This window comes from Ornithodoros turicata, chromosome 9 (assembly GCF_037126465.1).
Source record: "Ornithodoros turicata isolate Travis chromosome 9, ASM3712646v1, whole genome shotgun sequence".
In the NCBI taxonomy this organism is placed as follows: domain Eukaryota; kingdom Metazoa; phylum Arthropoda; class Arachnida; order Ixodida; family Argasidae; genus Ornithodoros; species Ornithodoros turicata.
Genome location: NC_088209.1, coordinates 10,905,099 through 10,930,080, shown reverse-complemented (window position 1 = coordinate 10,930,080; position 24,982 = coordinate 10,905,099). Strand labels below are relative to the sequence as shown.

At 45.6% G+C, this 24,982-nt stretch overlaps 3 protein-coding genes across 8 annotated transcripts in view; all 3 read right to left on the bottom strand.

The window, feature by feature from the left end:
* The window catches only part of LOC135368099 (uncharacterized), a 33,158-nt gene extending 16,634 nt beyond the window's left edge, over window positions 1–16,524 (bottom strand). Inside the window, exons 1-5 of one of the 2 annotated variants that reach the window (XM_064601174.1) lie at window positions 16,390–16,524; window positions 11,238–11,381; window positions 11,006–11,105; window positions 9,592–9,676; window positions 5,880–6,029 (exon numbers count right to left, since the gene is read on the bottom strand). In XM_064601174.1, coding sequence (XP_064457244.1) covers window positions 5,880–5,978 — 99 coding nt within the window. In that variant the 5' untranslated portion in view covers window positions 5,979–6,029; window positions 9,592–9,676; window positions 11,006–11,105; window positions 11,238–11,381; window positions 16,390–16,524. Of the gene's footprint in view, window positions 1–5,879; window positions 6,030–6,149; window positions 7,045–9,591; window positions 9,677–11,005; window positions 11,106–11,237; window positions 11,382–16,389 lie in introns of those variants that run through there. The other variant, XM_064601175.1, reaches the window with a different exon arrangement.
* Window positions 7,345–8,151, bottom strand: LOC135369391 (tigger transposable element-derived protein 6-like). Its single transcript, XM_064602983.1, has one exon. The coding sequence runs from the start codon at window positions 8,149–8,151 to the stop codon at window positions 7,345–7,347; it is 807 nt and encodes a 268-aa protein (XP_064459053.1).
* Window positions 16,525–18,408: 1,884 nt separating the features above from the next.
* On the bottom strand, window positions 18,409–21,185 carry LOC135369305 (uncharacterized). 5 transcript variants are annotated; one of them, XR_010415064.1, is made up of 6 exons: window positions 20,810–21,185; window positions 20,581–20,657; window positions 20,386–20,463; window positions 20,152–20,222; window positions 19,969–20,076; window positions 18,409–19,400 (listed from the first exon to the last, which is right to left on the bottom strand). XR_010415064.1 is itself a non-coding variant. In XM_064602903.1 (5 exons), exons 1-5 carry the CDS (start codon window positions 20,823–20,825, stop codon window positions 19,338–19,340), a joined length of 336 nt encoding a protein of 111 aa, XP_064458973.1. In that variant the 5' UTR covers window positions 20,826–21,185; the 3' UTR covers window positions 18,409–19,337. The 5 variants fall into 5 exon arrangements, 2 of the variants coding, with proteins under 2 accessions (XP_064458973.1, XP_064458972.1); XR_010415062.1 differs by having other exon boundaries at window positions 20,581–21,185; XR_010415063.1 differs by having other exon boundaries at window positions 20,386–20,657.
* Between the last annotated feature and the right edge of the window lie 3,797 nt (window positions 21,186–24,982).

Here is a 24,982-nt window from a genome sequence, read left to right as displayed (position 1 = left end):
TTGGATATTTTGTCGATTTAGTGATATCCCTTCTTATCCTTCATTCTTGCGCTTGTTTTTCATCCTGTTTCACCGATATAAACAGCTGGGCAATTCTTCGCAAGATATCTGGTAAACAGCTCCGCGTTCGTCGTCAAGGGTTGTCTCGTCCTCTGGATGGCTCTACAAGTTTCCAAGTGTCCTCTGTGGCTTCATACTTGTTTTTATATGCGGCTATGATAAAATTCGTCGTATGTGTTCCGAAACCCCTTTTATGTAGGAGGAACTGAGACGTAGGAACTTTCTGGCACTTGCAGCATTTCTTTTTTGTTTTCCCGTTGGCCTCCACATTCCACCCGGTGGTAGGTGTCGGTGAAAGTCTCGGGGGTAACACTTATGTCGTAAATTGTTCTCTATAATTTCCAGTCTTTCGTTTTTTCTTTGTGGGTAGATGATACGTTCAAATATCGATGGATCGTGGATAAATCACAGTGGAGACCCCTTATAACATATGTCGTGGTACCGCCAAAGATCCCCAGTATAAGTGGTACTGCACTATAACTAGAGCCTGAAGTTTTAGGGTTTTACCCGATTCTTCCCCGAATTTGCACCCCGAATTGAAGGTTGCCTCTTTAGGGTGAAACCCGATTTTCACCAGGCAAATTGCCCTCTCTGGGATGTCTGTAGGAATGCACCAACTTACTTGTTTGGCAGAAAAATGCAGTTACATCACCGTTTGTACCAAACCACTACAGTTAGTTTGAATAACTGAGCCCGATTTCTCCCCGATTTTAGCGTAATGGAAGTTTTTTCACCCGAATTCGCATAAATTTAGTGCACATGTTTATTTACCCGATTTTTACCCCCCGAATTTAGAAAAAAATATTTCCCGAAAACTTCAGGCTCTAACTATAACCATATATCACATTTTTAGGCCGATAGATGCCCGAGATTGAACACACGGCTTTCCGTTACACCGTGTTGTGCGCCAGACTGAATAGTGCAGAAATTCGTCGCAGAGAAAACAATTTAGTCAGCGTTCTCACGGAGCCTGGAAAAGCTCCGTGGTCTTTGCCTGGCGTAGTTTCCTGGCCGTGTCTTGCACGTAGGTTCCCAATTATGGTGTTCATCAAAATGGCAGAGTGGGCCTGTTGGTACATGACTGAATTAAAACCGGAGCAGGAAACACGGACAAGAACACACAGACGACACTTGCTCCACTATCAACAGATTTTTTTAATGGCAGCAACCGAGGGGAAAGGGGGACAAGTCACTTTTCATTTCAGAAGGCAGATGTAGGACGTGAAAAGTGACTTGTTCGGTTTCCCCCTTTCCCCTCGGCAGCTCCTATTTAAAGGGACTATGAAACGATTTTTTTCTTCGTTTCGTTCGAAAGAAGACATTTTTCTGAGTCTAGAACCGAAACTTTACTTTCGTCGCGCGAGCGGATTTCTCGGCAGCGAATTTAAACGGAGCGGCGAAGGGAGGACAGCTGGCGCCGCGCCGTGACGAGCTGCCGAGCGGAGACACAACGGGTAACTTGACGCGACCACGGCCGGCTCAGCAACACGTCATCGTGACGTGTTGCCGAGCCGAGGAATCCCGCCAGGAGCATGCGCCGTAGGATCCCGCGTATGCGTTCATCGGGAGTGGAAATCTCCATGACAGCAGCTTTCGCGCGATCGGCAGATTTCGGCAGTGGCGGCAGCCACAGCGCGAGCTCGCGGCATTACTTGCAATGTGCAACACCGGTGACGTAACGGGGAACCGAAGAGCGGTCCGTACAGTTACACCATCGGCAGGGAAATATGTGCGGGAGAGGAGGAACGCGGAAGAGACATTTCCAGCGCGCGCTCCTCGCAGAGTGGAGCGATTTCGTCCGGAAAAATTTGTGGCATATTAGTTTCTCTGCGGGAAGAACAGCTTCCATCGAAAAAAAGTATGGGGGTTCGGGAAATTTCATAGTCCCTTTAAGGATTGCTGCCATTAAAAAATCTGTTGATAGTGGAGCAAGTGTCGTCTGTGTGTTCTTGTCCGTGTTTCGTGCTCCGGTTTTAATTCACCCAACTATGGCGAGACAACTTAATGCATTGTCGCTCGGTCCATTCTGGGTACAGAAGCCCCTTAGTCTGAGCACACACACTATCACATCTCCGCGGGACATCTCTGCTGCCGCAAAGTCCTGATCATCATCCGAGTCGTTTTCCCGTACGCACACCTCATGGCCTCGGACGGCTTGCACCATCACTTCATCGGCTGTTCGCTCGCAGATGCAGACTTCGGTGCCCGCCAAAAGTGTCCGCTGAGGAAACAAAGTCGTTCTCTACAAGATCGTTCCGTAAGGTTAGCGCGTCGATCGCGTCTCAGATGGCACAGGTGACGTAATGCAAAGAGAAGTTGGAACCTTTCCCTGTGGCCAACCTCCTCCCAAGACACCCTTGCCTGCCTTGCCATCACAAGATAATACAGAAGTGTTCTCTGCTTTGGAATTCGTTGACAAATGCGCTCTGTCCTTTGATGTCTGCACTATAAGTAAAGCCTGACTTTTTAGGGTTAAACCCGTATCCGCCCGATATTTACCCCCCGAACGAAATCTCTAAAATTCGGGTTTAACCCGAATCTACCCGAAAACATCCGGGTCTCGTGGCACACTCATAAGCGTCCATTAAAATATAGTTTGATAACATTGCTAAACATTAGCTCCATGTTAAGACAAATTTTTAATAAACAAAAAAAAAAATCACCCGAATACACCCGAATTCCTGACGACAGAATATGCTGTAACGGGATTTAACCCGAATACACCCGAATTTTCAAATGAAAAATATCACCCGATATTTACCCCCGAATTTGGCCAAAAATAAAACCCGAAAAAGTCAGGCCCTAACTATAAGTAGGGCCTGACTTTTTCGGGTTTTATTTTTGGCCAAATTCGGGGGGTAAATATCGGGTGATATTTTTCATTTGAAAATTCGGGTGTATTCGGGTTAAATCCCATTACGGCATATTTTGTCGTCAGGAATTCGGGTGTATTCGTTTTTGTTATATTTTTATATTATGTTATTTGTGTTATATTTTGTTCAATAAAAATTTGTCTTAACATGGAACTAATGTTTAGCAATGTTATCAAACTTTATTTTAATGCACGCTTACGAGTGTGCCACGTGACCCGGATGTTTTCGGGTAGATTCGGGTTAAACCCGAATTTTACAGATTTCTTTCGGGGGGTAAATATCGGGGGGATACGGGTTTAACCCTAAAAAGTCAAGCCCTAACTATAAGTAGGGCCTGACTTTTTAGGGTTAAACCCTTATCCGCCCGATATTTACCCCCCGAACGAAATCTGTAAAATTCGGGTTTAACCCGAATCTACCCGAAAACATCCGGGTTGCGTGGCACACTCGTAAGCGTGCATTAAAATAAAGCTTGATAACATTGCTAAACATTACTTCCATGTTAAGACAAATTTTTATTAAACAAAAAAAATCACCCGAATGCACCCGAATTCCTGACGACAGAATATGCTGTAACGGGATTTAACCCGAATACACCCGAATTTTCGAATGAAAAATATCACCCGATATTTACCCCCCGAATTTGGCCAAAAATAAAACCCGAAAAAGTCAGGCCCTAACTATAAGTGGTATCCCACATAGGGATGGACCATTATAAGTAGGGCACGACTTTTTGGGGTTATACCCGATTAGGCCCGATATTTACCCTCCGATTCAAATCAGCAAAAACAGGGTTTAATCCGATATTTCCCCCAAAACTGCTGGACCGGGAGAATCCAAAGTCATCACAACTAACGCAGAACTTTAGAAACTGTTGTGAATGCATAAATGTGCTGATACAAACTGTGAAAAAAAACAGAGACCCTGCTGCTTCATACATGCATGGGCTCTATGTCTACTGTTGTGCACTATGCCGAGTAAACTGAAGGCTTACGCCTGATTTTATCCGAATCAACAAGAATTGGGCTGAATCAGGTTCAGTCAACCCGATTACGCCGGAATTATTCGAGCAAAATATAACGCCAATATGTACCCCCTCCTTGATTTTGCTGAAAAATAAAACCTGAAAAAACCAGGCACTAATTATGAGTAGGGCCTGACTTTTTCGGGTTTTATTTTTGGCCAAATTCGGGGGGTAAATATCGGGTGATATTTTTCATGTGAAAATTCGGGTGTATTCGGGTTAAATCCCGTTACGGCATATTCTGTCGTCAGGAATTCAGGTGATTTTTTTTTGTTTAATAAAAATTTGTCTTAACATGGAACTAATGTTTAGCAATGTTATCAAACTTTACCTTAATGCACACTTACGAGTGTGCCACGCGACCCGGTTGTTTTCGGGTAGATTCGGGTTAAACCCGAATTTTACAGATTTCGTTCGGGGGGTAAATATCGGGCGGATACGGGTTTAACCCTAAAAAGTCAGGCCCTAATTATGAGCGGTACTCCCATACATAATGTTCTACGGGAAGAATATTGGGGTTCTAAAAAGCCACATTATAAACGGTCCCACACTGTAAGCGGTTACGTTATAAATAGAGCCTGAAGTTTTAGGCTTTCACCCGATTCTTCCCCGAATTGAAGGTTGCCTCTTTAGGGTGAAACCCGATATTTACCCGGCAAATTGCCCTCACTGAGAAGTCCGTAGGAATGCATACTTAGCTTGTTTGGCAGCAAATGCAGTTACATCACAGTTTGTACCAAACCAGTACAGTTAATTTGAGTAACTGAGCCCGATTTCTCCCCAAATTCAGCATACTGGAAGTTTTTCCACCCGAATTCGCATGAGTTTAGAGCACATGTTTATTTACCCGATTTTTACCCTCCGAATTTGGAAAAAAATCTTTCCCGAAAACTTCAGGCTCTAGTTATAAATAGGGCCTGACTTTTTCGGGTTAAACCCGTATCCGCCCGATATTTACCCCCCGAACGAAATCTGTAAAATTCGGGTTTAACCCGAATCTACCCAAAAACATCCGGGTCACGTGGCACACTCATAAGCGTGCATTAAAATAAAGTTTGATAACATTGCTAAACATTAGTTCCATGTTAAGACAAATTTTTATTAAACAAAAAAAAAATCACCCGAATTCCTGACGACAGAATATGCCGTAACAGGATTTAACCCGAATACACCCGAATTTTCAAATGAAAAATATCACCCGATATTTACCCCCCGAATTTGGCCAAAAATAAAACCCGAAAAAGTCAGGCCCTAGTTATAAATAGAGCCTGAAGTTTTAGGGTCTCACCCGATTCTTCCCCGAATTGAAGGTTGCCTCTTTAGGGTGAAACCCGATATTTACCCGGCAAATTGCCCTCACTGAGAAGTCCGTAGGAATGCATACTTAGCTTGTTTGGCAGCAAATGCAGTTACATCACAGTTTGTACCAAACCAGTACAGTTAGTTTGAGTAACTGAGCCCGATTTCTCCCCAAATTCAGCATACTGGAAGTTTTTCCACCCGAATTCGCATGAGTTTAGAGCACACGTTTATTTACCCGATTTTTACCCTCCGAATTTAGAAAAAAATCTTTCCCGAAAACTTCAGGCTCTAGTTATAAATGGTCTCCACTGTACCATCTGGGTTCCTGTGAACCATGACATCTAAGAAGGAGATTTCTCCCAATGATTCGTGGTCGTAGATGAAACGGATGCTGGGGTGGATGTTATTCGGAACATCTTTCAAACACCTCAGTATTACAACATGCAATCTACACCAATGTAAGCTGATGGAACCCAGTACACAGATCATGACAAACCTCTCTTCTAGTATTGTACAGTCTAGTGCCCCCCCCCAACCACTGCAAAGCTACTTCACCAACCAGAACACTCACATGATATGTAAAGTTTCTTCAACCGTAGCACAAAGAAAGTTGAACTCACATTAGAGTCTCTGCAGAAGCGCTTCGCATTAGGTGACTGCACAATAACTCTTTTACCATACTTCATCTTGTGCGCCTTCACGTCTTCTATGTTGTGCATTTTCCTCCTCTCGTACTTTGCCTTGAATCGAAGTGCACGCTGCCACGAGTCCTGAAGCAGATCCCAAGGACCCAACATCAATGGTTACACTTTGACTTGTACATAAAATGTGTATTCACGAGAGTGACATTCCTCAGAATATTCTGGCGGGAGATGCGCAAAACGCCATACGTAGATGTCCTAGCTTTCTGCTTCATCACGCCTTTTCATGCTCTTGTAACGATTCGGCTCAGCAACGAGACTTATTCCATGGCAGACAGCACAGCCAAAGGCGTCGTCTGCTATCTCTGCACCACTCCCTGTACAGTCGAACCTGGTTAATACGAGTCGAACCTCGTTAATGCAACATCCCGCTTTATGACCAGTTTTCTGGGGAACCTTTGCCTCCCAATAACATCCACATGTAACTCCTGTTCATTGATATGACATTTCGTTTATATGACAATGAGTGGTATTTTCTGCGTAACTAGAGTCGAACACGTGTACCGTAATTTCACGCGTATAGCCGCACTCACAGATAAGCCGAGGGCAATACGACACCATTGATTTGTGCCACAAAGGAGACCATAGAGAAGTCCAGAAACCCTGTGGTCCATACTCCGGGGTCGGCATGGTGTACAACAAAGGAGGTCAGTTTAGTATTCTACCATGATCGGATTGTGCCCTTGTTGTGCGTTTTTCATGAATCGAAGGGTCAGTGGCCGTCTAGAAGACATGAATCAATGGGTCGGTCTACATGAATGTGGACGAATGTGGAAATTTTTACCTGTTCCAACTGAAAAAAAAAACAAAAAAACACTACAACATAAGGTTTTCAATGGTGCATCACAGTTAGTTTCTCCTTCGAAACGTAAAATCCACAGTATTTCGAGAAGATAACCCAAATCAATTTTTTTCAACAAACACGCTCGTAGAATCCTAGAAAATTCAACACAAAAAAACCAGTAGAATAAGTTCAATTTTCGAGTTTGACAGCGCTGCTTCATTGCAAGTTCAGAGCAATACTTCCTGAGCTCTCTTCACTGTACTGTCTCGTCCTTAAGTGGTGTTAATGTTTTTAAAAGGACGTGTAAGTACCAACAAGCCTAAAGAAGAATACTGACAGGCAGATAGCATTTTGGGGGTGATGGATAAACAAATAGCTATCATGACTATGCTAGTTACTTGGCAAACAAATGTATATATCGAACTCGAAGGGGATCGGCAAATAATTCGATATATAAAGCGTTCGTATTTTAACAGACATTCGCGTGTGCCATATTAATTACCATTTAATTGGGATAGTATGAAACAGGAGCTTACCGATCTGCATGAACGAGAACAGAAACTGCACAAACAAAGCGGGCAACAAGACAGTTAACAACATTTATTTGGGACGAAAAAACTCAGTGAGTTGGGCTTGTCTCTTGTTGCGAGTCATGAAGTCCATTACACTATTTTCGATCTTCTCGAGGCCTCCTAAATGAGAAAGTCCAGCTCCTTCTATTGCCCCGCAGCAGCGACGAATGGTAGCGAAAGCTGAAGCGATCTCAGTGGCTGTGGGCATGACATCGTCGCTGTTAACACCTCCCAGTGAGCCTTCATCGCCGCTTGAATCGCCGTCGTCACCAGCAACGTCCACTATGATGTCCGCATCCGTCATCTCTGCCACAACGTGCACATTGTCGTCGGCGCTTACAAAATCATGTGCCGTCAGATCAGTGGGAACGGCTTCTGGGAACTCTGCGACCTTTCGAAGCTCGTCGTCAAGAGCGTACTCGAAGTCGTCATCGTCCAAGGCATCCGCACACGCCTCGTCTGCAACTGCTACGAAGCCCGCTTTGCGAAAGCAGTTAGCTACTGTTTCACGCTTGACGTCATTCCAGGCACCGGCCATCATTTGTATGGCACCCAGCAGGTCGATCTTGAGGTCCATACCCATTCGAAGATTAATCAGGAGGCGCTGAAGCAGACGCCTCCGGTAGCCTACCTTGAATGCCTTTATGATACCCTGATCAAGGGGCTGAAGCCTTGACGTCGTATTGGGCGGGAGAAACCTCACTTCAATGTTCTGCAGCTTGCATGTCGTGTGGTGCGCCGAGCAATTGTCCAGGAGAAGGCATACGCGATGATAAGACCTGCCCAACTCGCTGTCCCATGCTTGTAGCCACTCCGAAAACAGTTGCCGCGTCATCCATGCTTTAGTGTTGAACCCGTATTGGACGGGAAGGCATCTGCAGTTTTTGAAGCATCGTGGAGCCTTGCTTTTTCCAATCACGAACGGGCGGAGTTTGCAAGACCCGTCTATGTTCGCTGCTAAAAGGATAGTCACACGAACCTTGCTGAGTTTCCCTCCATGACATGTGCTTCCACGAATGTCGAGAGTCTTATTGGGAGCATTTGCCAAAACAGACCAGTCTCGTCCGCGTCAAAAAATCTCCGCAGGTGAGAACTTTGCGGCAATTTCCGGCCACTGGTCCGACAGCCATTTCTCCGTCTCCTGGGCGTTCACAGCTTCGCTTTTGCCTGAAATTGTCCTTCCGACTATCCCGTTCCCGTAGCGATCCTTGAATCTTTGTAACCACCCCGTACCGCCATTGAAGTTCTCGTCGTGAAAGGCCACTGCGAAGCACTTGGCTTTTTCAATCAGCGTTGGTCCATCTACGGGAAGGTTCCTGGCCCGGATATCAAGGAACCATGCATACAGCGCCTTCTCGATCCTTTCAAACGCCGGCGTCCTCAAGCGGCATGCTCCCTTGCGAGATTGTCCTGCTGGTCCTGCTGCTGACATTCTGATGTCCGCCTTGTTCCGAAGAAGCGTACTCAGCGTGCTCCGTGGGATGCCGAATGCTTCTGCTACCGAAGACTTCTTTTCTCCATTCTCAACACGTCGGATGATGTCGAGCTTGGTCGCAGGTTCCAGGTTCTTCCTTTTCTTAGCATCCATAGCTGCCTGATTCGTGCCAACTTTCAACTGGTGTCGACTACCAAAGGAATGCTCCGACGCCAGTCGCCACTGCGCACGTCTCGGCCACGCGCTGCGCACGGCCGGCATGGACGATTCCATTGCAGGTCGCGTGCGCGGGGAAGGTAGCATGGCCCCGTGATTTCTCACTTCGGAGCATGCGAAACAAAGCTCCGTGGGGTCACTAACTTCTCCCGTTGGCAGCCTGCCCTCATTTCCAACTCCTTTTCGTGTGGATGACTTCATCCCTAATCTCCAAGCCGCGCTTTGTCCTTTTCATTCGCGAAAAATATTGCGGAAGTTACTAAGGGCGCGTCATAGGATTTTAGCGGTAGTGTGATATAGCCGATGACAGCGGTGCCGGCTGTTCGATGTAGACGTACAGCACGCCTATACATTTACATGCTATTTTCAAGGGGATGTTCGATATAGGCAATAATTTGATATCACCGGGTTCGATATAGTCGGGTTCAACTGTATACATAAACATGCGTACATGCACAAAATTACATAGATACGCAAAAACAAATTTAGTATGCGAACATTAATGGACCTACTTTTTGTAAAATAATTAAAAACAAAAAGAACACAAGCAACTAAAGGCCTCCCATGCTGAAGTTAGGGAGTAATATTCTGGTTAATGATCAGTATACAAATGATATATCTTACATATCCAGATCCAACAGCGTCACGGAGCTGGCCATAACGCAGCACCAGTTGACGAGCTGCTTCACCATACAGTTTCCCAGGGTACCTTCAGTGCCAAAAAAGGTACATGTAACAGAAATATGTGTCCCTTGCTGAACAGGTACACAAACAACTTGAAAAATTGACAATGGCACATGTTTGCTTCCCCAGAATCCAATGACACAGAGTCCATGACACAAAATCTATGCAGGACATGTATGCAAAGGTTTAAACACTGCAGAATATAAAGTAACATATATTTCAGTTTCTTCTATACACCTGTAATATAGATTAATGGGCGAGCTCTTTACATCCCCCACTTCACAGCAATGAGAGATAACGCAAGATAGCACAATGACTAGAGCCTGAAGTTTTCGAGAAATTTTTTTCCCCAAATTTGGGGTGTAAAAATCGGGTAAATAAACATGCGCACTAAATTCCAGTGAATTCGGGTGAAAAACCTTCCAGTACGCCTTCCAGTACGCTAAATTCGGGAAGAAATCGGGCTCAGTTACTCAAACTAACTGTACTGATGAAAGATGAAAGTCACTGAAAAGGTTAGTCAGCTGTAGGACTCGAACCGACATCTTCTGGATTGCCTGTACTGCCTGGAACTGTACTGGTTTGGTACAAACGGTGATTGAACTGTGATGGAAACAGAGCCGTGTTTGGCAGCAACGAATGGTGTCCCCAGGAGGCAAAGATTGGTGGCATCCAATTAGACAGCAGGAGAAGCATGCGCATGCCTATCGTGGCCACGTGGATTTGGAGCGGGTCCGATCGTAGTGTTCCGTATATCAGCGGCATGATGCGTGCTGGTGCATTTTCCAATACAGATTTACTGAACTGTAGTACAGAACAGTTCTACCGAATGTTCCACCGACAGCATTTGTCTTCACGTCCTTCGAACAGCGATGCCAGTCCGCTCCTCAACATGCACTATGTTTTTCACCGGGACTGCTCCGTGGCGTGGCACGCGCAGCATGGACTAAACAGGTCGATGCACAAGATGAAACGACATTCATTGCTTAGCACCGACGCAAGAAAGAGTCAGGAATAACTTCGATTGTACTTGTGTTATGGAATCAACGCTTTAAGTTATGATATCAACGTCAAAATTCACATAGCATGTAACGTAATTTGAAGTGAACTTCTTTTTGCGTTTTAGTGCCCCTTTAACCTTTTTTTCCTCGCCACCACCAGTAGTGGAAACTGATTATCTCGAACAATAAAGTTGCATTTCATGAAATCTGCATACTTTGCGGCAAAGCTTCCGACAAAGCTTCCAACAAACGGAACAACTTTTCCATTCCCTTGGAGTTACATTTAAGAGGAGACCACAGTAAACGTAACATGAGGTACTTACGAGGTACTTCCAGTGTATAAGGGTACTTACAGGGTATACTGGCTTATGTCACGATTGAGCCACAGCACAGTCCTGTTCCTAAATGTGTTCGGAACGTCGGCCGCGGACTTGAAGGTGTGCAGCGCCGCGGCTATGTCGTAAGGAAGATCGAGTAAGGTGTAGTTCAGAATGGTGAACCTCGGTACCACGTCCTCGAACGGCACCGTCCCTCCCTTTTGCGACGTCGGCAGCGCTCGTGGCTGTGCCACCAACTGCGGCTCACCTTGTCGCTCGGTCGGTGGGGCGTGCTGCACTTGTACTGCACGCTGCAGGGTAGGAGCAGTTGATGATATGGCCTGGTAATGATGATGGGGTTGTGTGGGCGGTGCAGACCGTGTGCGCCTGCAGCGGGAGCTGTGGAGCCTCCCTGAGAACGTACAAATAAATAAATAAATAAATAACGATAGTTTATTTTACCAACGACATGGCAGGAGGCTCAGGCAAAAAGCTGTTATGAAAGCAGCTTCATGGGGCCTGGCCACCCTACAATTGACATGCAGCATCAACGGTTAGTAGAAATTTTTTAGCATGTAAGACATATACAGTCAAACCTCGCTTTACGAACACCCTTCGTTCCTCAGAAAATCGTTCGTAAATCGAGGTATTCGTAAATCGAGGTCCGAGGTGTGCAGTGTACAAATACCTCACAAACCCACGGGAAATTGATTTGAATAAGTTTTATTTTTGAAAATACTGCGTAATTGTGCTTTGCACCATACTTTCTGCAGGGTCTATCCTGTTTAGAAGAGATGACAGAAGTCTGACACTTGACTCATCCACCCGGTCCTCAAAGTACCGTATCGCGCGCGGATGAGACTGTTTCCAACGGCAAATATCACGCTTGTCACAGGCTGTCAGGACTGAACGCCTTCTCTTGGAATGGCAAGATGTTTCCATCTCGGAGACCTGGTACAAACTCACAACCGTTCGGCTGTAAACGCCCGAATTATTCTTTCAGGAAATGGTAAATCATGTTTGTGGAACGTAGTGGCGTTGGGACATTGTATGTTTGACCTTGGCAGCATGTACTGAGGAACTTTCATTATCCTCCGGACCATTGGCCTGTCCTCTGTACGTTCATAACGCCCGTTCGTATATCGAGGTCAGAATGGCTTGGCTACTTTGGGTCCGTTCCCTAATAATCCGTTCATAGTTCGGATATCGAGGGTTCGTAAAACGAGGTCAAAATACACGGAAAAAGTTTGGTTCCCTGTGGAGCCGTTCGTAAGTTGAGGGAATTCGTATATCGAGTGTTCATAAAACGAGGTCCGACTGTACAGCGATTTATCGGGTCATTTAACCCTCGTTACTATGACCCCCGTTAATCTGACATACTCGCTTTATGAGCGTTTTTCTTGGGAACCGTTCCGCCGGCACGTAAATCCCTCTCGTTAATACTGCAATCCCTTTATCGGACAATGAGCAAGATTGTTGTCACAAGTAGGGTCAAACACAGTCATTATCTTCCAGCTATTATGACCTCATCACACGACACTCAGAGTAGCCCCCCCGGGAGACGCTATCTCGTACCTCACTCAAAGGGTGACACGTGTTAAGGTAGGGCATCAAGGTTTGGGATATCCCCTGAAATCACTGAATTATACTCATATCGCTTTTCGGACCACCGAAGTGGTCTAAAAGGCAGGGACCAGATGTCCCGTCTTTATCGCTTACAGCTTCTTGGATAGATTTTGAAGCGCTGTTCCCCGAGCATCAGTGTCGATCAGCAGTGTTTGATCTTTCACGAGCCATGTCGTACCATTCACGTGTCCGTACCACACCGCGCAGGCGTGGCGTTTCTACTTTCTTTCTTGGAGTATTACGAATAAATAAATTAATCGTGAATTAAACTTGTCTCTAGTCCAGCATCCGTGTGTCTTCTTCCGCTTCTTTTGTCCTGTTTTTACCGCATGGTACTTCTCTCCGATAGGGTCAATATCGAAGGAGAGAACCTGGATTACATGTGGGACACAACCCGTCGTTTTTCGTCCTGTCTGCCAGTTCGAGGCACACACGGGCTGTGGTGCCATTCGTAATCCCGCATTCCTGCCCTGCACAAATGACTGCGCGGATGAGGTTGATTCTATCCGCATCCACACTGCGCTTGTCGGGTCCGCATATACGCTAGCTGACATACAATACAGATACAAGTTGAACCTTTAAGCGGGAAAGAAATTGCCGACGTCATTAGCAGACGGCAACCAAAATGCATATCGTCTGCTCGCACTGAGAGGCAGTGAAATAACATTGTGGCAACCTTCTTTTTTTATTCGTTACAGAATTTTCATTAAAAAACAAAAGCTAGCAGAGCACAAAGGATACACTTTGTAGAAGACAGGACAGAAAGACGGGGTGAAGGTGTTTACCGGTGCGCAGGTGATACAAGGAATGACTAAGTGAATGTGGCACGAGCCACGCTCTGGGGGCAGACCGTCGTCGTCCGTAAAAGTTTTAACGCCCGTTCCACAGGTGGTATTATATGGCCAGGCGGACACTCTGCAGGACAGCCGTACGCAACTGCTGGATGACTAATTAGCTAAAATTCATTAATTAACCTATTACTTTCTTTTATTGCGCGTTAGCGCCACGAACCAACAGTGGCTATGAGCGGCGTACAGATGTGCACGGATGAAGAGAGGACAGCAGGAAGGAGTGGGAGACAGGGGGTGGTTAATGTGCATCCTGGGCCGACTTCAGGGGAAACTGTGCCGACATTCGTTTGCAAAGTCTTCGGAAAGCCCAGGGAAAACCTCAGACAGCACAGCCGGAGGTAGGATTCGAACGCACTACGTCCAAGTCTTCAGCACGACCTTGCTTAGCACCAAAGAGCGGACGCCTTAGCACACTCGGCCCTACTAATTAGATGTTTTCTGGGAAATGCAGGACGGCGCCATTGGAGCAAGTCATCGTTCAAATCCATCGTCCTTACGAAACCCCCTGAGAAGCGGTCGTAATCCGAGATATGGATTGCCAGACTTCGCTACGCCAATGAGGTGAAACCAGAAGTACGGGGCACTTGAGAGCAGCAAGGGCAACAGGCAAACCCCAGTGTGCACGTGATTTGGAGCGATGGGGCCGACCGGAGCAGGTGCTGATCGGAGACCTCTGTCCGACCCAGATGAGGTGAAGGTCGCGTCGTTGCTGCGCTCGAAGAGCACCCATTTCTAGTTTCGGCTCATTTGTATAGCGAAATTTGACATTTTATATCTCAAAGTACGTTCGCTTCACAGGCTGTTAATATAAGGGCAGTGAACCGAATGATGACTGGCTCCGATTCTACCATCTCGCATGCTCCAGAAAACATTTAAGTAATCTGTTAATTAAAGAATTTTAGCTAATTAGTCATCCCGTAATTTCAAACGCTCTCCCACACTGTGTTCGCTTGGCTGTATAATCCACCGCCTAAAACAGTGTCTGTTTTCCTCTGCTAGTTGATTGATTACAATTTTGTACTGAATAAGAAAACACCCCGTACAACAAAACTGAAGTGGGGCTTTACATGGGGGAGGTGGATTTTGCCCTCATTCTTCCCCCCAATTTTGCTACCAAAGGTACAGTTTGAGGGGCCCCCCAAACCCCCTCCATCTGGCTACACCACTGTTTCTCAACGTAACAAATTTACATGGTTTTGATCAAGCTTGCACTAAGGTTTACACTGACCTAAACTTACTATACTTTGCATCTACGCACTACACAAATGAAACTGTACTTTTATACATTATGATTTGTTCTCTATCTTCCTAACTGAGCTCATGCTGGAACGAAACTACTTCTTCAATTTCTCCCAAAAACTTCTAGAAGGTCAAAAATTTGCGGGAATTTTTCATCTCTCTCCCCAAGAGCTTCCTTTAGACTGTGCGCACTAGCCCCATGCAAATATTCATTTTTTTCTAATACTAGGGCAAATAATTTTACATTTAACTCAATTTGATTCAAACTGATTATGGAATCCTGTATTTGAACTGATGTTTCTTCCAAACCGAATAGATTCAAACTGTTAAAAAAGTGAATAAGGCTAAAAAGGAGCGCTACTTGATATTCTAAACTGTATGAACGTGTCGTGTAACAGAGAACCCTCTTTATTACGACAACCGCCATTCCCGTGGATTTTGGTCGTAAAGCAAATTTTGATGCTCACAAGAAACACATCGCTACGCAGAATAAAAGCCTACGTAGTTGCGAAGATTCTGAAGAAGTCTGTCACGTATTGAACAAGAGATAAACTGAAGTTCTGAGGCTGGAACAACATAGAAGGGACAGATACAAACAAAGGCTCAAATTGCCTAAGAAATCATCGAAATAATGATTTCTTAGGCAATTTGAGGCTTTGTTTGTATCTGTCCCTTCTATGTTGTTCCAGCCTCAGAACTTCAATTTTATCTCTTGTTCAACAGGTGCCGCTTGCGTCGATTTCCATCGTATGAATGTGTGTATGAGTGAGCAAAAAATGTAAGAGTGAAAGGAGGGTGAGTTGCTGGTTTGTCGCCCCTTCAGATGACGCACCCCGAAGGTCGCTGGAGAGGCGTGTTAGCTTAGCTCAATTGGTAGAGCCCTGGACCGGCAATCCAGAAGATGTGGGTTCGATCCCTACAGCTGGCTAACCTTTTCAGTGACTTTCATCCTTCACTGTCACGTATGTCTACTTCGAGCAATCCCGGTAGTCACGTTTTCTATGTGGACAATAGCGCCGTCAATAGGCCCTATGGAAAATGGGAAGCGCCATCTCTGGGACGCGGTTGCAACTGGGGCGGCCATCTTCGTGTTGTCGACGGCGTAAGTGCGCAGTATTGTCTGCTGCTTCACAGATGGCTCGCTGGCACGTCGTGATTCTCGTTAGTGCAGCAAAAATGCCTCCGCATTGCTCAAAGAATAACGGCGCAACCTTTAGCGTTTTGCTTGCTGGTAATCGATGCAATCCGTGGTCGCCCCTGCTGTGCTTTGGCAATTGGAAAAAAAAAAATGTTACGCATAATTCCGAGGTCAGCAACATCAATCTTGTTGGCCTACTTTAACATGCGTCATCCTCAGCCTGAGGCATGTGGTAGCCTGAAAAACGGTCACAGAGCTAGCATGTCAGATTAACGGGGTGATACCAACAAGGGTTCACTTCACGGCTCCCGGACAAAAGCTCACCGGACAAATGTGTGAAATACGTAAAAGGCTCTCCTGACGTAACCTCGGTAGGTTTCTCTGGTGAGCTGTTGTCGGCACCCCTCTCTGAACATGCTATATGCGTGTTTATATCCGTACATGTGTCGCATGTGTGCCCGGTAGCGCAGGCACCTGTATATAGTGGGAGTGGGAGCTGACATTTCCATGGTTTCGCGCCTCAAAATCGCTCGAGCTGAATATGCCCTGAAGAGCAATGCACTTACATTCCTACTGGCGCTCCACATTTTCTGCATTGTCCTTGCTGTGGATCTCGCTTCGAGTCGGTGACAAGGATCGAAGTCCTTGTCTTTGAGCATTGTAGTTTCATCATAATCCAGATAGCACCTAAATTCTTCATTGAAAAACCTGGTAAAATGATGCAAACGAAGTGAAGCATGGGCCAGTCGTGCTTTTACTGTTTAAGTTCTTTTTGAGCCACTTTTTGGTTTTTAAGTGTAAAGGAGACTGCGTACACGGCACAAGTCGCATCCAAAGAAAATCTACACGAACCCGAAGATCAAAAACGAAATCGCCAAACAAATTAGGAAATGAAAAGTATTGATCGTTTACCTGAATCAGAGACGAGCTCACATCAAGGATTTCTTCGAACGTCAGAGAAATGGCTACTTTCACATCATCGAGTGTACAGTTGAACGGTAATTCTATCAGTCGCTTATGATTTTCGTAACAAGCCACACACCGCAAAGACATGTTTTGTAACGGGATAATTGATTAGACAATCGATACTGCTCAACAGAACGAAACCCATAGAGTGCAGATGCGACAGACTACATTAGCTTCCGAATGTAGACGTTCCCCTCGATCCATGAGGAGGTCGGAGAAACTAAGCAGCGAAACAAACCAACGACAAATCTGTCGAAAATAGACCACATCGAACACCGCACTGTTCCAAACACACACCACTCCCGTTTGTTTGGTGTTTTCACGAAGTTTTCCGACGCCTCCGCGAGACGTCACCCGCATCGTTAGCTATGGGCACCGTGCGCTAGAGTTTTCTGTCGACGGCAGCGGTCCCTCGAGGGGAAACGCGGCTTTATGCCCTGGTACCAGACCGCAGCGCCTAGCAGTGCTGTGCAAAAGAGCGATGAATTTGAAGCTGCCTGCATAGAGAGTCAAAGGAGAAGATAAAATGGAAACTAATTCTATGTTGTAATCTGCCACGACCAATTAGTGTGAAAGAGAGGCAACTTGTCGTCAAGTTTTCGTCCTTCTCGCTGTATCGTCCCGCCGGCCACGTATTTGGGAGAGCGCTTTCACGGCAATGCATCCAACTTCCTGCTCAATCCGTTTGTTTATGTTTGTTTATAACGAAAAAAATCAGTTGTTTCTAACTCATTTCGTGCATTTAGTATATTTGCCAGTGACAAGTTGAGCGTCACGATGCGGACTTATAGCACAGCTTGGGTGAAACAATTTCGAAATACAATGACCAATGAATATAGTGGAGCTTGGCTTAAAATAAGGTCTGCTATGTGTCAGACAGTATATATCCCTTTCACTCGAACCCTAATTTTGTGGGGTGTCGGCAGAGACTGCCTTCTGGAAGCCTGGTCTTCCCTCAATATACAGCGTGCATGCGAATACAGGGGAATATTTATGGGAATTATAATATTATGGGAAGTATTTGTCCTCCCCGAGCTGCGTTTCGCAACCCGTCATCATTTTATGTAAGTTCATTCTATCCCTATGATGTTATTATCGTTGCCAAATCTTGCGATCTCGGTTTATAAGTGGTTCTTTGCTCCTTCTTATTCGTCAAAAAAGAAGAAAGACAAGTAAGAATGCGTGTGTTGAACAGCCAAATCTCTGTTCCTTCTTAACGCTTGTCGATTTCTGTTTTATTTTTTAGCATAGTTTCCCAGACAACACAGATGCGTACCAGGGACGTCCCAGGTATGCCTCCATGTGGATGTTGCAGACGTCCCAGAGATGACCGCAGTTGGTTCCATAGACGTCACTGGGAGATCTGAATGAAACTCCAAAGTACGTAACAGTGACGGTCCCATAGACGTCCCTCGAGATCTCTAAAGGATTTCTGAGGGACTTCTCCGGTACCTCAAGCCCACGCTGGTAGGAGGCTTCACAGCATAGCATATTTGCTCTGCAGAGGTGCTAGCCTCATCTGCTGATTGTTCTGTAGGGTCGGCGGTCATCGGTATCCAGTGCGCGTATTTGCGACCTCCATACAGTTAGTGTACACGCTATAAGGAAACCAGATTCGCTTTTATACAGGGAAAAACTGTCAGTTTATTGGTTTCAAATATATTTGAGCTTCAAAGGAACAAAATATCACAGCAACTGCACAGTATCAACTGCACAGTTCCTATAGCAATCCAAAATCCTACAAATCACATTTACTTGGAACATTGCACAGACGAAAATGACATGTGCAATACCGTAAGCATGACACCATATCTGCGTAAAGAGAACAGTTTGGCTTGTCACAGCGAGTGATTCGTTCCCCAGTCAGCCTCATTACGGCACAGTGAATCACTAAACAGAGACGGGACACCGGTTATATTAAAAGGCAAGTCGAATTGAATTCAGAAGTTGAAGCCAAAAAGGTAAGGTGTGGCACTGGTGTGCCCAAATAAGAGCACTTGTAGCAAACTATGCATATATCAACATACAGATACAAGCGAATTAATATAATGTCGTTTCTGAGATTGCCCCGAAGATTCATAGGGAATTTTTGTACGCACAAGTCCTGTCAACTTCCACACTAAAAAAGATAGGAACGATAGCTTGCACATCCACAGCACATTTTCGCTTGAAATGTTAAGTTTTATCTATAACTTTTGTTACAAATTACAAGCAATTTAATCATTTTCTCATGATGAGAAATTAAATTTTCAAAATTACAGTTCAAAATTTGCCGTGTTAGTATCAGATTTTTACACCATGAATCCAGAGCTGATGTCTGATGTAGCGTGTCCCTATAAAAATACACAGCTTACTACAAAGGCAATTTTAATACATTTTTCTAACGCGCAAGGCAGCATATGCTTGTAACTACTAACTAAGTAACCGAAACAAAGCTATGTATCTGAGTACACACAGTTTAAATGTCCTCTTTGTTGCTTCCAAATGCTGCTCTTGATTTGTGACGTTCCTGAGCTCGCGATGCGTGGTACAGTCACGACATAGTTGTCTATTTCATTTCCCTCCCAAGAAGGTAGAGACGCTTGAGGCACCCGGATCTTCGTGAGGTAACCTGACAACAAACAAAACCGAGACGTCATTAAATATTTAGATCATTCTTTCGTTCCAGGGCGGTATACAAATGTTTTGTTATTGAGAATACAATTAAAAAAAGAACGAAAGAGATAATTAGATACCACTTGGGGCGAAAACCTGTATGTACAGCTTGGGACAAAAGTTCACGGAACAACAGGGTGTCGTATTTCTCCAATGGAGCGACAACCTAGCAGCAACAAGGAGTGGACATACATACTGAGGGATGGATAGAATAGCTCGCCACCTGTTCCCTATTCGGCCGCTTCGTGATAGCTAGCAGGGAAGCGCTCCGATGAAGAAATACGCAGGTGCCGTGTTCCGTAAACTTTTGTCCCAAGCTGTACTTATACTGTCCACATAGTATGCATATACACACAGAAAATAAATAGATTGCATTATTTAGCTTATACTGATTGCTCTGAAACAGTACAGGAGGTAAACATGCCCAGTTCGCAAGCCTCACGTGGTAATACAGGTCAGTGGCATGCCAAATATAGCCCCTGCAAGCAGGGACACACTTGGAATCCTATCACAAATTTAATTACCTTGGCATTGTTGATCTGCTCATGAAAAAAATTCCCATACGGGTCGTACAGTAGTTGTTCATTGGGATGCTGCAGGACAGGCCGCTGTGAAAGAACTGTTGTGGTTACCTATATAGATAGGAAAATGTTAAGAATTGCATCACTGGGTGCTCTGCTTGGGATAGAAATGAAAAAGCGGGGCACCTTGCAAATGACGCTGACTTGTTCCTCTGAACTGAGAAGATGGAAGTGAGTAATCTTCTGCTGAGAGCAATCTTAAAGTGCATAGGATAGAGACAGTCAGTTACCCCTGGCACAGCCTCCTTTTTGTCGTACTGGAAGCTAGCTTACGCTATCTATGTGTACAAGCTGATTCCCACGCAATGAATGCACTGACCCTGGTTTACGTAAAATTAGAGAAATAGTACTGCAGCTTACCATGTCTGCGTTCAGGCCAAAAGCTTGTGATGGATAGAAGGCTGCTGTAACTTGGCAAATCCTTCATTGACTGATCCCCTGTAATGACATTCAACGTGTTACGGTGCAAGATACATGTTTGTCACAGGCCAGTGTTTTCATACTATTTGTATTTGATAATAAAACTCACTGTCTCTAGCCTCATCTCTAACTTACAGTGTTGTTCTGGACTTGGTAGCGAGTTCTCAAACAACTTCTCAACTTGTCAAACGTCTTCATAACGAACCCTCAAACTGGGGAAAAACACACTAAACGCTCTCTACGTTGTCAAACGTGTTCTCTCTGAACTGCTAGAAAATTATGTCCGTACGCTGCAAAACTTCACTGCATTATGAAAAACAGAATGCGTGACAAACTATCGTTACCTAAAAAAGAGCAAACATACCTATACTGCCGTCCATGTCTCTCACTTGTACATCAAACTGCGGCAATACGCACGGACGCACGCCGCCATCATGGAAGCCATAAATACAAAGAACGGACAACCGTCCTGCTCCCGCCACTTTTAGCGTTCAGTTTCACTCAGCCGCAGTACCGTATGACCGTTTCCTTGTTACCAACTTCAAAACCATGACATGCAATTATCCGCGGCACGTTATTCTCTATCGTCTACGTAAGCAGCTTTGCGTTACTCAAACAATGCTGTGAGCAACATTACAAAGCTAGTGAGAAATTAAAATGATTAGCGCCATCTGGTTGCTAACGGACGCCATAATTCGGCCTCGCAGTTTGCGAGTGTTTGCGAGAGAGTAGAAGAAGGAAAGTGGGAGCGCGGGAGGAAAGTCCACATTACGACCGTCGAAGTACTCATGATGGACTTCATGGTGGTTGCCCTCCGCGGCTGTTCCTGGGACGTCTAAGGGATTGCCCACGCGGGACGTGGGATGTGGGGATCTTTTTCGGACGTCCCAGTGAGGTTTCGTGTTGTCTGGGTTATGTCGTGTTTTTCTTTTGCATGATATTGCTGGCTACTTCTATCTTGCAGTTTGCGACAATGTGTCTGATGCTATGTACGCCTATACAGAGGCCGCTGTGGCCGTTCTTTAGCACTAATAAAACGTTTTTATCCCTACATATCCGTTTTTAAACACACAAACAAAACAGGCTCTATTTATATCCTGAATCAATCTTGATTAACTGATTGATGTTTTATTATTATGACCGTGTGTCAAATGCAGGCACAAGTGCCTAAAAGGGCATCCTCTGCTTTGAGCAACATCTGTGTGAGATATGTGTAGAATGATGCAAGATTGGGAATAAGTTGACTAAGAAACTTACCACCACAGTGCATCATCACGTTAACGGATTATGCATTTTTTTCACGCTATCTTCATATATTCAAATTTGTAGTTGACTCTATTATTCATGAGAAATCTTCAGTGCGAAATTTCCATCCTCATAGCGCAGGTACTGCACGTAGCTGGCCTCCGATTTGTAGTCAATAATAGGAGATATGCGAAATAGCGCCATCTGTCGAGTGCGCCGCTCCCGACCGCCATGGCTAAGGCAGATCTCTCACGAGCTGCAGCGCGGCTTGAGGGGATTCCGCTAAAGAGGAATCCACGGCAGCAATTTTTGAAGCACGGCTTCTCGGTGGAGTACAGAACATTTCGGCGGAATGTACGAATGACAAACTGTTCAGAACTCTAGTCTCAGCAGCAGATAGTCCTACAGTTTTGCGATCGATTCCATTTTCAGCGAGATCTCACACGGCATTTATCATCGACTTTCGGCATTTGCATTTACTTTGTTTTCTGCAATACTTCACTTTCTAGTTTTAGCTGATATTGTGATGCTAAGATTAAATGAGATACTGGTCTTATAAAAGGGAATAATTTGATGCAGGAGTTTTTCATACCATTTGCCGCACCGTGCCGGGCAATTTCCTTATTAATGTTTTGAGATTCTGGTAACCACGCCACGGTTGTAGTGCTGCTGCATTTGGTAGTTGTGATATATAATTAGACGATATAGTACTAAGTTAAGTTTCAGATTTAGATGCTGGAAGGTATCTGGTTCTATCATTGCTGCTTGCTCTCAAGCCACGACTTGACCCGTTTGTCGAGCATGTGACTTCATGACCAACATTTATTTGTTATTTAATAAATCAATATTTGATCAACATAAATGCCATGATTCTCAACCTGTAATAAGAGTGGTTTTATCCTACGTAGTTCAACTACAAGAAGTGGTCTTCCTTAACACACACACAAACACAAATAAGATTTAAAAGCAAATATTCATAGATGATGTCCTATTCTCGCGTTCTGGCCTATTTAGTGGCTTGACTAATTTCTTTTCTTACTTTCGCTTGTGCACGAGAAACTGGAACACATGTAGAGACCGCAAATTATTGTGCACATGTTTATTTGGAGTTAGGATGTACGTCAAGCGAGCGGACTAGGTACATATGCAAAACAATATTCCAATGTATTACATTTGACAATTCACCTGCGGGTTATGATATAATTCACCATAAGTTCAGTGATTTTACAAAAAGAGTCAAATCAGGGTCACTCATGTCACATTATGGGTCTGCCTCTCAGGTTCTGCATCATTGGTGCATAAACGAGCGGCAAATGTCCGATTCTAAAGTGGCTGCATACTCGCATTAATTCTGAATGATCGAGAATGTTAAGCTTTAGTCTGGTCCGATAGTAGCCTCAACTATAGGATACTATTTCAAGTTTTTTCTTCATGTCAATTTCTTCCTAGTGCTCAGTTACAGCGATTCATGAATACGCACCCTTTTGTCGTTTTATTCCTCTCTGCTAGTACAGCTTCGCGCAGCAGTGCGGTGACACCTTCATCATTACTAAATACCATTGTGTTTTGTTCTTCAGAGTTTCGACGTACGCAGTCCTTTTCAAGACAAAAAGATGTGGTAATCAGACGATTCTTTACTAAGCAGAACGAAAAGCTTGCAGTGTCGTTTACACTATGCTGCTGCCTTGCTGCACAACAAACGTTTACTAACGCAGTGGTACATGAGGCGCTTACACATAGGATGACAACAGAAGCCCTTTTTAGCTGCCACTATTCAGTCAAACTTACTCAGGGGCAACGCAAACCGTGTACACGCAACAGCGGGGCCATGCTTTCCAAGCATCGCCTCGACGAAAATGGCGCGAGCGCGTTTCCGCTAACGGGCAAGAGAGGGCGCTTCATTTCGCATATCTCCTATCGGTAGTCCCTTCTAAATATGCACTTAACTTCACATAAATACTACACGCTTCTCTGTGCTACACACTATGTAACAGATTGTGCATAGACACATAATGTTCCACGTGCGAAAAGCTTCCCCCTCGCATACATTTTACGTGTTTCGTATTGCAGAGCAGATGCCCTTTCTACAAACCACTTCCACACAAGTAGTCTCACGGGTTAATGAAGCCAAAGCCCCAAAAGCCGACATATAAAATTCGGTAAAACACCCGTACGCACCAAAGCTACTGTGGCGCAGGGAAGGACTGACAACCGTACCCAGTGGGTGGTGGAGAACAACTGGTTTTAATCGCGCTCTGCGCGCTCACGGGTGGTAACCAGGGGAGAATGCCAGGAAACATTGCGCCGAGGGACAGAGCGTGGGCGTTGAGGGCCTGCACAGTGGGAGGGAAGGTCGGGGAGATGCACAGGGGCGACGAGTGTCTCAAGATGAGCGGGCTTGACCCTGTCGAGGGAGATGGTTTCGCGGCGGCCATTAAGGTGGACTGTTACGGTCTTGTCGCTGCGGGCCAGTATCTTGTAACGGCCAGCATATGCAGGGGTCAAGGGTGGCTTGGCATGATCCACCCGGACGAAGGCGTGAGAGGCATTGGCCAAATCCGGGTGCACGAAAGTCTTCCTATGGGAAGGCTGACGAGGTAGGGCGGGTTTGGCGGCCTGGAAATGCTGACGGAGTCGCGTTGCGAAGTCGTCACCGGCGAGGGGAGGCTTCGGGCTGGAATCGAGGAAGTCACCAGGCAAGCGCAAAGGGGAGCCGAACTAACTCCGCCGAGCTACACTTGAGATCCTGCTTTAGCGAGGAGCGTAGGCCGAGGAGCACCCATAGCAAATGGTCAACCCAGTTAGTGGGCTCAGGCTGGGAACAGAGGGCTGCTTTTAGCTGGCGGTGCAGCCGCTCCACCATCCCGTTTGCCGCGGGGTGGTAGGCCGTCGTCAGCATATGCTTGGCTCCGCTAGCTTTCAGAAGAGACGTGAAGGAGCGGGATGTGAACTGGCGTCCCCTGTCGGTGGTCACAATGTCAGGGCACCCGAAACGGGCGACCCAACCGAGTAGAAACGCGCGGCCGACGGTATCCGCCGTCGCGTCTGGGATAGGTACAGCCTCTACCCAGCGCGTAAAGCGGTCCACGCAGGTGAAGAGATACTGGCAGCCGAGTGAAGAGGGAAGTGGACCAACCAGGTCCAAATGAACGTGGCAGAACCGGCCTTCGGGCGTGGGGAACGCTTTGAGTGGCGTCTGGATGTGGCGTTCAACTTTGGTCCGCTGGCAAGCAAGACAGGAGCGGGTCCCGCTTCGGATGTCCTTGTTGATATTTGGCCAGACGTAGCGGGT

Coding starts and splice junctions, on each gene's coding strand:
- LOC135369391 (XM_064602983.1), bottom strand. CDS start 8,151: ATGACGCGGCAACTGTTTTCGGAGTGGCTACAAGCATGGGACAGCGAG.
- LOC135369305 (XM_064602902.1), bottom strand. Junction 20,223..20,385: donor TTGGCCTGAACGCAGACATG/GTAAGCTGCAGT, acceptor ATGCACTTTAAG/ATTGCTCTCAGCAGAAGATT. Junction 20,077..20,151: donor AAGTCAGCGTCATTTGCAAG/GTGCCCCGCTTT, acceptor CTATCTATATAG/GTAACCACAACAGTTCTTTC.